The following is a 19384-nucleotide window of genomic DNA, read 5'->3' on the forward strand; positions in this document are numbered from 1 at the left end:
TATAAGTGTTTTTTTTTAATTTTACGAATTGCATTTGACTAAAAAGATCTGAATGGAATATAACTATCTATTAATACTACAGTTTATGAACTAAAACCATATAGAATCGTCTGACGGTCTGCTTCAATATTATAGACCCATTATACGACAATTGGCGCAAACACATTTAGAATATAAAATCATGGAATCTTGTTGATAAATAATGAGAATTGTATAAGTTTTGTTTCATGTATTGTCCATTTTGTCATTATGATTTTGTGGTATCAAAATCCAAACCTTAACTTCATATAGAGACAGTTTATTGTTTGATTTGTGTCAGCTATTTTCTTCCTATTAATCCTCTAGATTTAAAGTAACTGAATTGAAATTTAGCAGTAACCTTTTCATCTGCTGTTGCATATCATAATTTTTAAGCGAATATTATATAACAGTTCAGATAAATCTGTACTGAGTATACAGCTAAGATTATGAATACTTTGCTTATATAAGCGGTAACAGGCATGCTATAGACTAACTACATGTAGCTCTACGTACACCAGCAATTCCCACGCCACACTAGTCGAACAGGACAAAAAACAACGACGAAATATAAGTTATCCAGCAAGGAAATGACAGTAATGCCATCGTATTGTTCAGGAAAATTTTTTGTTAATTAAATGTTTATGTTAAATAGACTCAATGTATATAACTGAATAGACAGTCAAGCTTCAAACATTTTAAATGCCCTAACAAACGCAAAATGATTCTCACGAAACTTTAAAGGTTTCAAATCCTTCACAATAAAGGTTTGTAAGCCCATAACCTGGGACACAAGTTTAAAACACACTAGTCGATGCAAATCAGTTCAATATGGCATGGCAGATCGGTAAAAAACACTATACAAGTAAAAATAAAAACAACATACATGAATTACCGAATTAAGAGTACTCGCCTTCACTGGAGTCAATTTCAAACCTCTAGTTCAAATAATAAATAAACATCTGATGTTCCCCCAAGGAACAGTTAATGCCCTATTCTGTTCCTTGTGTATTCTGGGGGGTAGATGACACCATTATTTGCAAATCAATACGAAAATAAAAAGACCTTAGATTCGCAGGATTTGCCCATGTCATTCCATCCAGAAAAGTGTTCGGTCATTCAGATAACAACCAAGAAAACCCCATTAGAATTCAACTATACCCTTCAACAACATTTGCTGCCAAAAGAAATATCCACAAATGATCTTGGCTTAACAATCCATAGTGAGTCTAACTTAAAAAAAAAATGGAACAAGAACACGCTTCATCTTCTTCTACAAAATCATAGATCATATTGTAGTCATATACCCGACAGATCTACTTAGTTCGCAATCTGACACAATAAAATGTCAACATTCACACATGTATACCAATATCTGTTCTCAACAAACATCTAAACACTTAAATATGATCTATAGAAACAAAAAATTAAAAAAAATTTGCTATTTAGCCGGCACTGAATAAAACTGTTCATTGATGTGATTAGTAGAGAATAAAAAAGCTTAATAATAATTTAAATAATTTTATCACAATATCAAGCATTAATAACTAGAGGCTCTAAAGAGCCTGTGTCGCTCATCTTGGTATATGTGAATATTTAACAAAAAAAGCAGATAGATTCATGACAAAATTGTGTTTTGTTGATGGTGATGTGTTTGTACATCTTACTTTACTGAACATTCTTGCTGCTTACAATTATCTCTATCTATAATGAACATGGCCCAGTAGTTTCAGTGGAAAATATTAGTAAAAATTTACAAATTTTATGAAAATTGTTAAAAATTTACTATAAAGGACAATAACTCCTTAGGGGGTCAATTGACCAGTTCAGTCATGTTGACTTATTTGTAAATCTTACTTTTCTGAACATTATTGCTGTTTACAGGTTATCTCTATCTATAATAGTATTCAAGATAATAACCAAAAACCGCAAAATTTCCTTAAAAATTACCAATTTAGGGGAAGCAACCCAACAATGGGTTGTCCGATTCATCTGAAAATTTAAAGGCAGATAGATCTTGACCTGATGAACAATTTAACCTCGTCAGATTTGCTCTAAATGCTTTGGTTTTTACCCCTATGTTCTATTTTTAGCCATGGCGGCCATCTTGGTTGGTTGACCGGGTCACCGGACACATTTTTTAAACTAGATACCCCAATGATGATTGTGGCCAAGTTTGGTAAAATTTGGCCTGGTAGTTTCAGAGGAGAAGATTTTTGTAAAAGTTAACGACGACGGACGACGGACGCCGGACGCCAAGTGATGGGAAAAGCTCACTTGGCCCTTTGGGCCAGGTGAGCTAAAAATACAGTACAATAAAAAATAAAAGATTTTCATAAATAAATAATTTATAACGTTATGATATTAATTAAAAGCATGAAAACAAATTTGTAAATACATTATTAAATATATTTTTTTCTAAAATATTTATAAAAAAGTTGATTTTCAAATCTGTGTAAAATCTATGGTTAAAATATCGTGCCAGTGATAAAAATAGTGTTATGCAAAACTACATCATAAAACAGACATGACAGACAATATTAATAGTTGTTTGCTTGTTGTTTATCGTGAAAAATCCTGCATTCTCACAATTTCCTGGGACTTAACATGCCCTCACAAAAATCATATTTTCAGCAGTTAAAAATCAACTTTTGAAACTCAATATATGATAAATAAATTCGAAGAAAAAAATAATTAGAGAAAAACAAATTTCTAATGTGTATTGGGTTGAGCTAGATTAAGGAACAGCGTCTACGGTGTAACTTACATGATATTTTTTAAATGAGAAAATACAAAAATAAATACAATTACATTTTATTTTTTAATCTTTTTTTTCAACTTTTAATTCTCAAATATAATTATAAAAATCAAGGACCATTTCCTTTCCTTTCTTATACTGAAAAAAAAATGTGTCTGATGAATTTTTTCTTTTTTCACGGTTTATGTTCAAAAGACCAAGCCAGATAATCGCTTGATTATAATTGTATTTCTCAAGTCTTCTCATGGTACTGAAAGCTAAGACCATTCTGCCATTGCATCGGCAACACAATCACAATGCTGGTTCCGTAAATGAAAAGAATATACTAGTTTCCAAAATGTAGTATAGCTACAAAGTGACTATTATCATATTTGTATTTTTTACTTTTAAATTTATCTTATTACTTCAATTCTAATCTTAATAGATTCACCATATTTTTATTTTTTTCAAATTTTCCATGTGTACGCAACCGATAGTTTTTTTTTATTTTTTTAGATTTAAGTTTAAGTGTTTATATGAGCAACAGTAACAAAAGGTTTTGAATTAAAAAAAAATGATATTTAATTATTATTCTTACATTTTAATGCCAGTGAGATTATTGAGATACAATTTTATAATCAGTGCCGGCTAAATAGCAAATTATTTGCTATTTTGCCGGTGCCGGTCAAATAGCCACTGCCTTATAATATTGTATAAAAAATATAGAATAATCAGTTGATATTTGCCGATGGGCGATTAGTAACCACAATATTTTAATAATAACTATACATTGACCTTCATTTATCTATATATCATTATTTTTCGTGAAAAATCCTAAATATTCATTCATAAACACAGTGTAGGCTACTAGTACTTCATATCTTAGAGAAAAAACATACAATATTCGGAATAAAAACGTGTCCGATCCCATCCGTACAACTTTTATTGTGTTACGTCGATTACCTCCCTTGTTAAAAACTAATATGTTCGTATTTTTTGCCAAGAAAGTTGACCAAAATAAAGAAAGATAGATGGAGGTTTTCAAGAAGAAAAAATGTAGAGCAATCAGAAAAAGACGTCACTCATCAGAGAGCGATGACAATTCGAACGAGGATGCAGATGACATTGAGTAAATTACTTCATGTAACAAATGGACAAAAATATTTTTTTGTTGTATTTTATACACCTCAAAAACTACTATGAGTAGATTTATATGTCCAGTACGAAAAGTTGTAAAGCCTGGCATCCACTTGATATGTAAAAGTTAAATGCATTTGTCGTTGTCGTAATAAGATAAAACAATATATTACCTCTTTTGATGAAAAATCTTACAAATGATTGGGTTTCTCTCTCAGAAGGATCAGGATTAAAATCTGACAAATTTCATATATGTACATGTAAATGTATATTTATCTATGTCTTGTTGTAAGTTATTCTTTTGTGACATAATCTTCAATTTCATTTTTGCTACCAGTTTTTCTTTTTAGATATTTGTATTATATATATGTTCCGGACCATATGAGTATTTGGACCATACGCGTATGGTCATGACCATATGGGTATATATTCATATGGTCGGGGTAATTAACACTCTGTTACGGTTTACTTTTAATACTTCTAAACTCTTCATATGGTATGACCGTTCATTAAAAAGACGCTTTCATACATGATCATATAGGTAATTTTATTATCATATTATAATAAAAAGATAAGCTAAATAAAAATAAGAAGTCTTACATAGTTAATTTTACTTAACAGTCAATTTTATAGTAAACACATTTTATATACGTACCGAGGGTCATTACCGATTTGTTATTACGAGTGAATGGAAATATGTCGACTAAAAAACATAAATTCCAAAATTGTTTTAATGAACTGTTACACAACAAGTCACTGGAAAGTAACATAGTTTATTTAAGTTGTCTTGAGAATATGGTGTATTGCAGTCATTTTACGATATTTGAGATCTAGAGCTTCTTAAAAACACTGTATACATCAGAATGGCAAAATACCTCGGTACCACTGTACACAGCTGCAAAAGCTAGCTTTTCACTCACAAACAAAAGGTGTAAATGATGAGGATCAAGCACAAAAAAGCCATGATACCGTGTGGAAGTAAATGTCACCCCAAGCCTACATGTAAGAATGTAACTAGCGATGAAAACAAACTATGGCATCAATATTTAATTTTTACGTAGTTTTTGGATTATTAAATTAATAAATTGTCATATAACCATCACTGTTTGATAAAGTTTCTGTATTATTGAAACGTTAAAAATGGAATTTGAAAAAAAAATATACCTATATGGTCCAAATACTCATATGGTCCGGCCCGTAAATATACTCATATGGTCCGACCATACGCGTACGGTCGGACCATATGAGTATACGCATATGGTCATGACCATACGCGTATGGTCCAAATACTCATATGGTCCGGAACATATATACATTAGTGACCATGTGGTGACAATAGTACATAATATGTTTGATATATTTATTTTTTATTTTCAGATCTAAATTAAAAGACATAAAGGAATTACAAAAGCAAAGAGAGAAACCCAAAGGTGTGAGTGCTGCTGTACTAGCATTGGGGAAGAAAATACCTAAAACAGAAGAAGTAACTGATGTAAGCAGTCTCAAAAGCGGCACTGATAAGTCATTTACTCCTTGATAATTTATAATTTGAATGTTCTTACTGAAATTCATTTTCTATAAGCCATTTATTTAAAAAAAAAAAAAAGGAGTATAGAATTTTAAAAGATTTCTGCTACCAAGCAATGCAAAGCAAAAAAGTTAAAAAAAAAAAAAAAAAAAAAAAAAGCAATGACCATGTGCTCATAATTATTTTGGACTTTACAGACATGATAAATTTGGTATTTTTATTTTTTTTTATTGTTTGTGATATCAGTCATGCTTTCTCTTTAGAATTGTTTCAAGTTTTGTCATACTTGGACCTTAAATAGCTTCTAGGATACAGTATGGGTTTTGCTCATTGTTGAAGATGATTAGTGATCTATAATTGTTCACATCTCTATGAATAGTTATCTCTTTGGCAATCTGGCATACCCTATCTTTTATATTGCTATATTTCTATATCAAAAGGCCCAACATGGAGGTCAGCATTGAAATTGTCATAACAATGAACATGATGAATAATACAGAAATTAGACTTTTACTACCATAATTATGTAAGTCAAAAAGTGTGTCTTCCATGACATACTTTGAGATTTTTGTGTAGTCTATGGGACAAATATTTTGTCTGAATACTATTTACTCATTTCTACACTTCTTTATAATTTTAGAAAGACCCATTTAAGAGACTTACAGGAGGAATTGTTGATATGAAAACTTTGAATAAATCGTGAGTATATGTACCTATATGTATGGACAAAAAACAAGTACTGAATTCCTTTCAAAGAAGTTCATTTCTACATCTTTAAATGGATAGATTGTACAAATTTTATGAAAACAAAAGAGTATTTATATAAATTGGATTAGCCTATGTGGAAGATTTCTTTAATGACCTTTGTCAGCATGTACATTTGTCAATTCAGTTACTTGAGATCATTACATGTAGCCCCTGTTTAGATATTCATATCTTACAGGTTTCATAGAGTTAGTAACAAATTTAAGAATATCGGTCATTTTCATAATTCAGAAATGTACAAATTGTAAGGTGTCTAAATAGATCCAGAAATAAAAAAATTATATTATGCCTCCTTTTATTTTAGAAGATTGCATACAGTTTATATTATTTGCAATGCAAGTTAAAGTTGACACTAGTAGCATTCCTGGATAATTTGTTTGTTCTCAAGTGTGTTTATTTCACATAATTATTTCGGCACTCTTTCCATAGCATTCAGTCGAGATATTCTTATTAAATTGATATCCAAAAAAACATATGAAATAAGTACAATAGAAAATAAGTTAAAAATTAATTAAAACCCAAACTGCAGTGATATATTTATCCTGTAAGTGTATAGGTAGTGTAAATGTTTAATTCTGAAAATTAGAGAAATTTAAAATGCATTTGATCATGTAATGGTCAATTTGACCTCAATATACAACTTCCTTTGTTTTGTTTCTTTTAAAAATCTGCTCTGTATAATGAGAATATATTTCATTTGAAATCAACTTAGTGCAAAGTCCTATAGATAGGCATAAAATGTTGAATTGTGAACTTAAATGATTTGATAAACATTTTTTGAAAGATTTTTTCTTCTCATGCTAATTTTGTACTTTTTTGCAGAATATGTTAAGGTTTGTTAATCAAGTATATCATAAAAAGTCATAAACTGATTAAACATCATGTATTAGAAAACTGATATACCTGTCTAAATTTAACTGTTATTTAAAAATATTATCAGCATGCCTTTTTATCCAACATATGTGCATACAAAAAAAGTGAGAATAGCTTGTGACTGACTATCAATTGTCTTTGACATTTACAGTTGTGTAAAAGAAAAAATTCAAACAAGCATTTAAATCTCATTTTCATTTTTGTTTATATACATATTTACAGAGATATGTCCAAAGAAGATGTAGAAGCCATTGGGACAGCTTTTGCAGCAGAAACTAATAGAAGGGATGAAGACACAGAAATGTATGTAGGTCATTTCTTAAGTAATTAATTGTGTTTAACACACTGGATCAAAATGTTCATTTAAAGTCATATAAAACCTAAGGCTAGGATTTTTTAATTTGTTGGTTTACGGATCTGCCGACCCGATTTTGCCGATTTCCGCCGATTTCCAGAATAAAAATAAAATTGACACTTCATGCTTTTTTATTCCCGTCGACCATTACAAATTCATTTTCCCTGAAAAATAATTAAAATATTCTTTTTTTGTGAAATGAAATCCATTAATCACTAATAGAATTGATAACAATTTCTGTTGTGAAAAAATAAAACTTCCAGTTTACATTTCTAAAAATAGACAAATCAATTATCACTGACCTTGAAATGTTGTTTGCGCAAATAATTTTGCGGAACGAAACCTGTGTTTAAAACCAATTACACAATAAGTTTGTTTCCCTTATTTGTCATCAGTCCGTAAGATGCATCATCTCATAGAAATAGACTTGTCCAAATGTGGACAGGTGGAAGTTCAAGACATCAAGTTAAAAGTATTGAATATTAACAAATCATTTGAAATTTTCTTGTTTCATAGATAATAAAAATCTATCGTCAATTTGGATAAAAAATGGGAATGCATGACAACAGATTTACCCGACATTCTCGTTTTTCCAGTGGACGAGTCTATTACGTTTTAGAAACCTGTGTTGAAATTTATTTTTGTACGACATTTTTACATTTTCTTCTTTATCAGTTTTCGTGCTTGAAGATCATTATTCAGCAAGTTTTCTGGAATTGATTAAGAGCTATGCTCATCTGTAATTTCTTGTTAGTGAAGACAGAAGTGACGATGTTAAAATTTCGTCTTTGTCCGTGCAACCCCCCCCCCTTTTTATGGGAAATTATTAGACAATGTCTTGCAATGTTTATGACAGCTGAGCAATAATATTTCATCGAACTAAAATTTAAGAAATGATGACAAAATAGAATAACAAACATATTATTAGAAAGGTGAAATATATATTTATTTTGCATATTTTTCTGTCTTGGGAAAGATTTTTTTCTTATTTTTTCCCGACTGACTGACCCGACTTTTTCATGGAGAAAATCCGTAAACCAACTTATTAAAAAACCGTGGCCTGAAATTAAAAAAAAAAATGATCGCAATACACATTGATCTGTAATTAAATTAAACTATTATCTGATTGTACATGTTATATACATGCTAAATAAACATGCTACTTTGTTGATTGTTTACTTTAAGGTGACAATCAGTAAACTATGGCTTCAAACACAACAATTAATTAGTTGTCATATTTGTTAAATCGTAGCAGACAGGGAGAAAAAAATTGAGGAATATATGATATGTTTTTGTAAAAAATGTTAAAATCAAGCACACTAAGACTAAGTTTATGATATACATGCATTGGTTCATGAATTGGATAAACATTATTTTTCACCAGTCACTCCTTTCATATAACTAAGGTTTATCATTGATACATGTAAATGCACAGTTAAGTGTTGGTCTACTTATAAATTTTCACTCAAAAATGGTACATACTAAAATATCTTCAAAACTAAAAGATTATTTAAAAGAAAGTCAGTGTTAATATATGGTCGACAATATTCAAAGTAATAATGACAGTGTTAAATTGATAACCTTTAGGAATAAGTTGATCAAAAGGATTAATAAGTTAACATGAGTCTAAATAAATTTACTGGCTCTATGAACAACATCACCATAAAATCAAGATATTTATTTTGACTTGAGGTTCAAAATGCATATGTTTAGTCTCAGCAGGACAGAAAAAGGTTTTTGCTGAAAAGACGTGCCTTTTATAGAAGGTTCGACTGAATTTTGAATTTGCTTAACAGTCCAGTCCTTTGATTTATAAAGCAACAACCCACACCACCAATTGACTGACTAACACTTACATAAAATAAAGCTACACTGTTTAGCATTCATTTATATACAGTTTCAATACACAGGAAAAAGTTATTTGTTTACAGGGAACAATAAAAACTTCAAATATAAATTAATTTCATTCAGCATCTTTTGTTATGGCCCCCACAACGAAGTTGTCGGTGCCGTATAGTTTTACCCTTGTCTGAAATTCCGTAATTCTGTAATTCCGTAATTCCCTCATTCCGTCATTCCACAACAAACCATTATACATAGTTTTTTTCTAAACGCCTTTAGATATTGGGCTGATTTTTGGTATGTGAGTTAACCATGATGAGTTACAGATCAAGTTTAAGTTTCGTTCCGCTCCCCTAATTTTTGTCGAAAAATTGGCTTTGGACTTTGATAAATTGTTAAAAATCACAGATATACAGACCTTTTTTTAAACTCTTTCAGATATTGGGATGATTTTTGGCATGTGAGTTAACCAAGATGAGTTTCAGACCAAGCTTAAGTTTTTTGTGTTTTTTTTTGCCGAAATTACGGGCTTTGGACTAAATGATAAATTGTTGAAAATCACAGTTATACAGACCTTTTTTCTAAACTCTTTCAGACATTGGGATGAATTTTGGCATGTGAGTGAACCAAGATGAGTTACAGACCAAGTTTAAGTTTTTTTTCGCTCAGCTAATTTTTGCTGAAATTAAAGGCTATGGACTTTGATAAATTGTTGAAAAACATAGTTATACAGACTTTTTTCTAAACACTTTCAGATATTGGGATGGTTTTTAGGTATATGAGTTACTCATGATGAGTTACAGATCAAGTTTAAGATTTGTTCAGCTCAGCTAATTTTTGCCAAAATTGAGGGTTTACAACTATGAGACTACCATCATGTTTGTGTCCACACATGTTTTTGAAATTGCAGATTTTTCAACTTTTTGAGACGGGGCCATTCGTGTCGCTTTGACACATCTAGTTTTATCTGCAGCAATAGTCCATTTGCCAATTAACGATTTGATTTTTATTATTACAAACTTTTTAAACAAATAACTTCCCTTTATCTATCTTAGACTGGTTCTATACCGGACAAAATTGTCATTCGCCAATGCAAATCATGGTGAATTGAAAGTTATGAATCTGCGGTTTATTTAATATTTCATGAAAAATAATTTCTGATGTCAAAAGTATTTAGCTTAACAACAAATTAATGTAATTAAAAGATTTGAAAATTGTAAAAATTACTCACATTACACACAGGTAAATTTGCTCTTTCTGTTAGCTCTACATTGTAAATAAAAATTAATGTCCATCATAAGGGAGACAACTAAAAAAGGGATCTCTAATTACAGGATCAATTATGGGAATTGGCAAGTAGACTATTGATTGACAACAAAATGATCAGAATTTAATTGAAAGAATTCTTGATTTGTTAGTAAACCTTGCAAATATTTATGTGCTTTTTAGGTTGAAATATGTGGAAGATCAACTTGCAAAGAAGAAAGGCAATATAAATGATAAAGAAACAGATTTTAAGTGAGTTATTGATATACATTTGTAGGTAGAGTGAAACTTTTGTTTACAGTATGTATTTTCTTATCATGTTCTATATATCATATTTGTATTTCTCTCTTTGTTTTTTTTTACATAAATTAAGCAGTTTGTTTCCTTGTTTGAATTGTTTTAAATTTGTAATTTACGGATCTTTTATAGCTGACTATGTGGTATGGTTTTTTTCCTCATTGTAGAAGGCTGTATGGTGACTTATAGTTGTGAACTTCTTTGTCGTTTGGTTTCTGGTTGAGAGTTGTCTCATTGGCAATCATACCACATCTTCTTATCTTTATATTATTAACACCATGTAATGAAAGTTTTAAAAATTAGAATAGTTGATTACTCTACTCTCTACAGCAAATTCAGCAAAAATAATTTCTACATTGAATCAATCAATCAAAATAAAACAGATATAGAATTAATCGCACCAAAACAGCATAGGGATTTACATATAATTTTTAACAGCTAGTCCTTTGGGCAATTGACCATGATATTTTACTTGTCTACAAGAGAAAACTTTCCAAAGTTAAAGTTGTTTAAGAAATTTCCAAACTGCCATTATAGACACGATATAAAAATGAGGAGATGTTATACGATTAGCCAATAAGACAATTTTCCACCTAAGTTCAAAATAAGTAGATGTAACAAATATAGGCAACACAAGAAGCTTCAATAAAGAGAACAACTTGTATTGTATAGTTGGCTATAAAAGGCCCTGACATGAAAAATATGAAACTGTTCAATTATTTGGTTGGCATGAGGTCTGTTGTATTTATTAATATGGTATGATAGCAAAATCATTGATATACTCAGTGTCAAAACCTTGACCTTAAAGAATTTACACATGACACCTCAATCATAACTAAATCCACAGGCAAGTCTTTCATCATGTGACTCTTGTTCAAAATTATCCATATTTTAGGTTTTTTAAAAAGCCTGAAAGGAGTGAAATATTTTCTTTCTCTTATCAGCACCAAGTTTTGTATATTTTTGTCGAACCTGCAACTTTTGTCCCAGAAAGCTCGACATAGGGATAGTAATCCGGCAGGGGTGGCGGCGGTGGCAGCGTTAGCTAACTTTTTAAAAGCTTTATCTTTCAGAAGGTGGAAGACATGGATGCTTCATACTTTGTTTATAGATGCCTCATGTTACAAAGTTTCCGTCAGTCACATGTCCAATGTCCTTGACCCCATTTTCATGGTTCAGTGACTACTTGAAAAAAAAGTTAGGATTTTTTGTAATGTTAAATTCTCTCTTATTATAAGTAATAGGATAACTATATTTGGTATGTGCGTACCTTGCAAGATTCTCATGCCCTTCAGACAGTTTTAACTTGACCTCGACCTCATTTCATGGATCAGTAAACAAGGTTAAGTTTTAGTGATCAAGTCCATATTTCAGATACTGTAAGCAATAGGTCTAGTATATTCGGTGTATGGAAGGACTGTAAGGTGTACATGGTAGGTGTCATCTGACCTTGACCTCATTTTCATGGTCCAGTGGTTACAGTTAAATTTGTGTTTTGGTCTGTTTTTCTCATACTGTATGTAATAGGTCTACTATATTTGGTGTATGGAATGATTGTAAGGTGTACATGTCTCGCTGGCAGGTGTCATCTGACCTTGACCTCATTTTCATGGTTCAGTGGTCAAAGTTAAGTTTTTGAGTTTTGGTCTTTTTTTCTAATACTATATACAAAAGATCAGCTATATTTGGTGTATGGAAATATTTTATGATCTATATGTCTGTTGTGCAAGTTTTAATTGACCTTGACCTCATTTTTACGGTTCATTGCTCAGTGTTTAGTTTTTGTGTTTTGGTCTGTTTTTCTCAAACTAGAAGCAATAGGTCAAGTATATTTGTTGTATGGAAGAATGGTTAGCTGTTCATGTCTGCTGGGCATGGTTCATCTGACCTTGACCTCATTTTCATGGTTCACTGGTCAATGTTTAGTTTTCTTGGTTAATGTTAAATTTATGTGACAGTTGTAATAAAGCTTTATATTTAGGGACTATCAACATAATATCAATGATTAGTAAAGAAGGTGAGACATTTCAGTGTGTGCACTCTGTGTAAATTATAGCTGAAACATCACAGAATATAGGTGTATTTACCATATTTGGCAGTAATGTTCTTAATTTGTCTAAGAAATTCTTGCTAACAGCTATTGTTCATATACATGTACTATAGCTAACAAGCTGTATTCACACAAAAGGACTTTAAAATACTGATTTCGATTAGATGTAATAATCTCTACATCTGTTTTTTTTTTCACATCAATGAGTACAGAAATTATATATGATATTCATTTGATTTATTCATATACACAAATGTATATATATTATTCTTCTTCTGTGAAAATTCCAGTACCAGTACTTTTAAAGAACGATTTTTGATCAAAGTACGTAGAGACTCTGTCAGTAGATCAATTATTTATCAGGTATACATCTGACATTTGGATTTAAGTTTCAGTCATCTTTTATGTATGAATAATTCAAGATAGTCTGATATTTTTACAAATAAAACTTTTTTAATCATGACTTTAGCTCAAAGTGTATGCCAGATATTAATTATTTAGATTTTATTGGATTTTCCTTGCTGATGAAGTTATATTAATTAAAGATTTGCCACTAAACAATACATCTTAGACAATATGTAAATAATTTATATATTTTCATGATTCTTACTTAGACATCTTTAAATTTGTCAAAACTAGTTTATATACTGAAAAGTCTATACAGTACATTATAATGGGGGTGTTTCTAAACTTTCCTTAACTCATGCTTATTTCCTGCTTTATTAAGGCAGGCCAGGATTTTATCTAAATTGAGCCCTTCACAATTTGCAAAAACATAAACAAAGAATGTTTATGTATTTACATTTCAATTGTGTTGATAACAGGGAATACTGATTGTCTAGAAATAAGACAGGTTCAGAGAAACTATTATACTACAATGTAGTACATGAATTGATAAAGAATTAAAGAATCTTTTGTAGTAAATAAGTAAGTAAGTAATTTTTATTGGTTTGAAATCCAAAATTACAGGATTGATACCAAGACACTACAAAACATACAAACATATATATCATACCAAATTCATAAACATTGTATATTTATATAAGGAGGTGGTACAGAACCACAAAAATATTTAGTACTTAATAAAGCATTTCTAGAAATGCACATGTTGCTTATAAATTTAACAATAATTCTAATTATATCAGTCTCACCACACCTATACAAAAATTTAAATCTTGCTTCATTAGTCATATTTAAAAAAGAGGGAACTATTTCACTAATTTTGGAAAAAAATTGGTCTCTAATTATATTTAGTTTTGTAGTAAGAAACATTGTCACCATAAGTCATGATATAATTACATTGTCACATCATATGTCATATAATTACATTGTCACACCATAAGTCATGATATAATTACATTGTCACACCATAAGTCATGATATAATTACATTGTCACATCATAAGTCATTGTATAATTACATTGTTTTAATAAGCATAACATTAATTTATTTTTTCAGACCTAAGAAAAGGGGTGACACACTGTATGCTCTACCAAATAAGTTAAAGATAGAATCCTCATTGAAGAATACAGAGGATATGTTGTCCAATCAGATGTTATCTGGTATCCCAGAGGTTGACCTTGGCATTGAGTGAGTACACACTATCTTCCTGCATGATTACCTCCCAAGGGTGACGTGGGAATAGAAATACTGTCACTTGGGCAGTAAAATGCTTGCCAAAGTATTTGTGTGTGTGTGTGTGTGTGTTGGGGGGGGGGTGTGATTGGCTGTGCGTGATATTCAAGTTTGTAGCCACATCCAGTCAGAATGTTGACGTTAAATCTGATGCCTCATGTAAATAAAGTACCTAGCTTTTTGCATAGTAAGAACACTTTCAACAACTCTTTGATGGATCTGTGGTGGCCAGTTGCAAGTCAAAATTTCTGTCACTTTAAATATACCCTGATTTTCTAGTGACAGTCCAAAATTTACTATAAAGCAGTGTTCCAGCTAGGATTTGAAAATAGAGGGGCACGTTTTTAAAAAAGGGCACTTAAGTGCATTCTCACTGAAAAAATCAAATTCTTAATATTACCACATAATGACATATTTTTAGCAAGCATGTAGCTAAGTTAAATACTCTATACTATTATATACAAGTTTAAAAATCATTTATTTAGAAAATATAAGTTAAAATCAAACTGAGAGCACTAACGTCACAACGGATTTCGATAAGAAAATTGATACAGACTTTCAAGAGCTCCGTAATCGGCACAATAATAAATTAATTCAACTTTGAAAGTTTATTATCAATAAAACAAGCATCTCTGTTTATTTCATGTTGAGCGTATCTAATAATATCAATATTAAAGTTGGTCAAAACGGATTTCAATTTAAGAAAAATGATATCAAAATCGGATTTTCGAGTGCTCCGTAATCGGCAGAATTTACAATAGAAGAACAATTGCGATATCTGATAGAAACCTTTCTTCTTCTCGATTTTTCATAAAAGTAAAGAATTAAATTATTTTTTTACCTTTGATGGTCATTATTCTTGAAAAAAGATGTAATAGACTGGCAAGTCTTTGATATTTTCTTCTTGTCATTATGGAGTTGGTCAATTTTTCTTTCTTTTCGTCCACATTTTGCGTGTTGACGATTTACTATTGGAATGATTCTTTAAAGGTAACAAGTGTCAACAATTTTAATCTGTTGTCTTAATGAAGTGTGTGTATAAAAAGCTCAACCACATGACGACGATATGAGGAAAAAAGATCGTTTTTTAAACTTTTTTCTAAAGGGCACAGAGGGCACATCAGGAGGGCAGAGGAGTGCAAAATTTCCGGGGCAGTGCGCGGCGCCCCTCCATTTCATGCTAGCTGGAACACTGATTAAGCATTGATATCATATTTATTCATTAACTTGATAGTAATGAGTTGTGAAATGTAAGCACTTTTCAGTTCTGTCAGACATTTTTTGCATTAATAAAAACCTTGCAATAATTTCTGAATTTACAGAACTTCAAAAAGTTTTGAACCCACTATTAAACGATTGCATTATTTTGATTATTAAAATTAGTAAATGTGCTGGTATCAATAATTTCTTGTGTGATTTAATTCAGAGCAAAAATTAAGAACATAGAGGCAACAGAGGATGCTAAACAGAAACTTGTACAAGAGAGAATGAAGAAGAGGGACGTAGTGTCAGACTTTGTACCTACAAATATGGCTGCTAATTATATACAACACAACAGATGTAAGTTATAGGAAAATTATTTGCAAAAACATCTAATGATTTTTATGAAAATAAATATCAAGGTTAGAATAATAATAATAACCAAATCCATTTGTTTAAAAATTGTTTTTCATATAGTAAATACAAAATTGTGGAGCATAGGAAAAGTATTGCTTTGTGTAAAAGGGATTCAAATACAGCGAGGGTGATATTTTCAACAGACAGCAAGTCTATTTTAAAAGTTTGATAACATTTTGAGAATTATTGTTTTAATGAGTCACTTTGATTGCATAAATTCAAAACTGGATGGCCATTTGGTATTAATTTATATGAACATGTGCATCATGAGTAATTGGTAATTGGTTCTTCACAGAATCTTAAGTTGGAATTTTAATACATAAGAGAAATCATTTACGGCCAAAATACATTTTGTTTTCATTGACTGCAAATTATAACATTTTTAAAACATTTAGATACGTAAAATAACAAATATAATTTTATACTTGATTTGTACTAAAGGCATGACATTTTTCTGATTTAATGAATCAATGTATACATGAAGCTTGTCCAAAATCTTTGATCAGCATATATATTTTGTGAACTCCTGTCTTGCTTTTGTTATTTCCAACTTTACAAGAACTGTATAGATCATGAAGGAGTCCATCACCCATCATCGTAACACAACACAGATATTGTAATAATTGACTGATATTATTATTATTCAAATATCATTTGAAAATGAGCAAAAGTTATTTAAGGATGTACACCTCTGAGGAGCCAAAAATTTCTAGAATTAAACTTTTTTTCTTAACCTGATTTTTGGGTTTATAAGACTGTAACAAAATAATCGGCGAAGAAAAAATCATATGGTGGTGCACTTCTTTTTTTGCTACGGCCCTTTGAAAATGCCCAATTTTGATGATTTTTCCATTTTTCATCGATTTTTACCTATTTTTGGGTTATTATCGTGAAAAAAATCACAGTTCCACAATTAAACTTTTTTTCATACTTTCTATAATGATGAAGTGGACCAATCTGAATAAATTTTACTTAAAAAAAATATAGAATTTACTATGCTGTCAATTTTGTATTTTTGTGATTTTTCTCAATTTTAAGAACAAAATGCATATTATTTAAGTTTTTTTGTATTAATGATTGAAAAATACATATCTAAGAAAATTGAAAAGACAAAAATGATATGGGATGTACATGGTTCTTGTAAAATCATTTTTTGTACCCCTCACCCATTTTCTCAAAATTTTGGCTAAAAATACAGACTTGATTGGTGGTAAAATTTGAAAACTGGATTACTCAAAAACCATTCATTGTAAATACACAATTTTTTCACAGAGTTATGTTTGATTATAATATTTTTAAAATTCATTGATATTTTCCACTTGTATCACATGTTTTGGAAATAATTCAAGAACGAGATTTCAACGAGACTGAAAAGTCAGAAGAATACATCCTTAATATCTGTTTTTAGTTAATATTGAAGATACAGCACCAATACTGAAGAAGGTAGAGGAGCCAAAACCAGAACCATTGAGAGTAGGGGATGCTGAGAAATTGTCAGAAATATCAGGTACGAATTTTTAATGTAATTCAAAATTTATCACCAAGTGAGTAATTAGGCTGGTTTCTTTTACCAATTGTTTTACTTGTAAAGATAATACAAAGCAATATGAACTGATATATCCTTTACAGAGTATGTCACAAGCCCTGTCTGTGAGAATTGTGTATTCACTATCATTGTTATACTACAGGCTACTGACCTTCTGTAAACATATATTTCTGTTTTCTGTGTGATAGTGTAAAATGATCCTTGAATGAAGAGAAAAAAGTTGTGAAAGTCATGGGAAATGGTAGAAATGCTGACTTATCAATACTTCGCTTATCTGAACATATAATGTTTCTCCTGAATAATTAATATCATACTATATATGTCACCCTACATTCTATTGTAATTTGTGAAAGTGGTAGAAATGATGACTAGTCAATACTTTAAAAAAAATAATTATCATCTGAAGGCATCTTATCTGTATGTATAATGTTTTTCAAATAACAAGTTGCTTTATGGAAAGTTTGATGAACTCTAATGGTACTATATAAAGTGTCTGCTGCATGTTTTGGTTATCAAAACATTCTATTCGTAAATATGAACCAAATGATATATGCATCCAACTGTCTTCCTTATAATGGTGTAGTTCAGAGTAAATTGACAAAAACTGTCTTAACCTTGGCTCCATTCCCACAGTGTACTTATTATAATGCGTAAATAGAAAAATATTGATTTTAAAACAACTAGAAGCCAGAATTTTTTAATTCTTTACCACATTTACATCGATTGAAATTAAAGACTTGATCCATTTAATATTTTAAATAGTAGCTCACATGATGTTTATTTGTTTATATTAAAAGGGAAGAAGAAAAGCTCCACAGAAAAAGCAACAGATGATTTTCATTATGAAAAATTTAAGAAGCACATGAGAAGATAATGAATATGTCTAATAATAAACAAAGTGTTGTACTATAAAACAATGACTGGAGTTCTACCAGTGGATAAATGTTTAAAATTGCATTGATAATGGTAAAATAAAATTCCAGATGGACTAAGTTTCAAGCAAATAACTGCTATTAAAATAATGCAGCATTGGACTCTTGAATTAGACTAGATACACAAAGATAAAACAGGGACTAAAAATAGGTCATATGAAGACCATTATGTTTCAAGTCAATCCTTACATGTTTGATGACTTTGAACAACCATCATAAGAGTAGATTAAAAATTTGACAATGTTATTGATATTTAAATTCAGGTTAAGAATTTGTCATCTAAATAATGATATGAGTTAAATATTAGAAAAAGAAAATATGCATTATTTGTCCACAATTGAAGGAATGATCCAACTACATGTACCTGTTGGACAAAACTGTTGAATATTGTTGAAAAATGTGGCCAAAATTTCCCAATTTTGGTTGGTTAATGACATCAACAATAAAATCATTGTATTTTTTATGCCCCACCTACGATAGTAGAGGGGCATTATGTTTTCTGGTCTGTGCGTCCGTTCGTTCGTTCGTCCGTCCGTCTGTTCGTTCGTTCGTTCGTTCGTCCGTTCGTTCGTCCGTCTGTCCCGCTTCAGGTTAAAGTTTTTGGTCAAGGTAGTTTTTGATGAAGTTGAAGTCCAATCAACTTGAAACTTAGTACACATGTTCCTTATGATATGATCTTTCGAATTTTAAAGCCAAATTAAACTTTTGACCCCAATTTCACGGTCCACTGAACATAGAAAATGAAAGTGCATGTTTCAGGTTAAAGTTTTTGGTCAAGGTAGTTTT

The 19384-nt window shown here is 30.4% G+C and overlaps 1 protein-coding gene across 1 annotated transcript; it reads left to right on the top strand.

Annotated features, from left to right (window-relative positions):
- The first annotated feature begins 3702 nt into the window (after positions 1-3702).
- LOC143064716 (splicing factor C9orf78-like) lies at positions 3703-18992 on the top strand. Its single transcript, XM_076237748.1, has 9 exons — positions 3703-3884; positions 5270-5384; positions 6061-6119; positions 7281-7361; positions 10705-10773; positions 14327-14458; positions 15930-16063; positions 17529-17627; positions 18464-18992. Exons 1-9 carry the CDS (start codon positions 3787-3789, stop codon positions 18538-18540), a joined length of 864 nt encoding a protein of 287 aa, XP_076093863.1. The 5' UTR covers positions 3703-3786; the 3' UTR covers positions 18541-18992.
- The last annotated feature ends 392 nt before the right edge of the window (positions 18993-19384 follow it).

The sequence above is a fragment of the Mytilus galloprovincialis genome, chromosome 2, assembly GCF_965363235.1.
Source record: "Mytilus galloprovincialis chromosome 2, xbMytGall1.hap1.1, whole genome shotgun sequence".
NCBI lineage: Eukaryota > Metazoa > Mollusca > Bivalvia > Mytilida > Mytilidae > Mytilus > Mytilus galloprovincialis.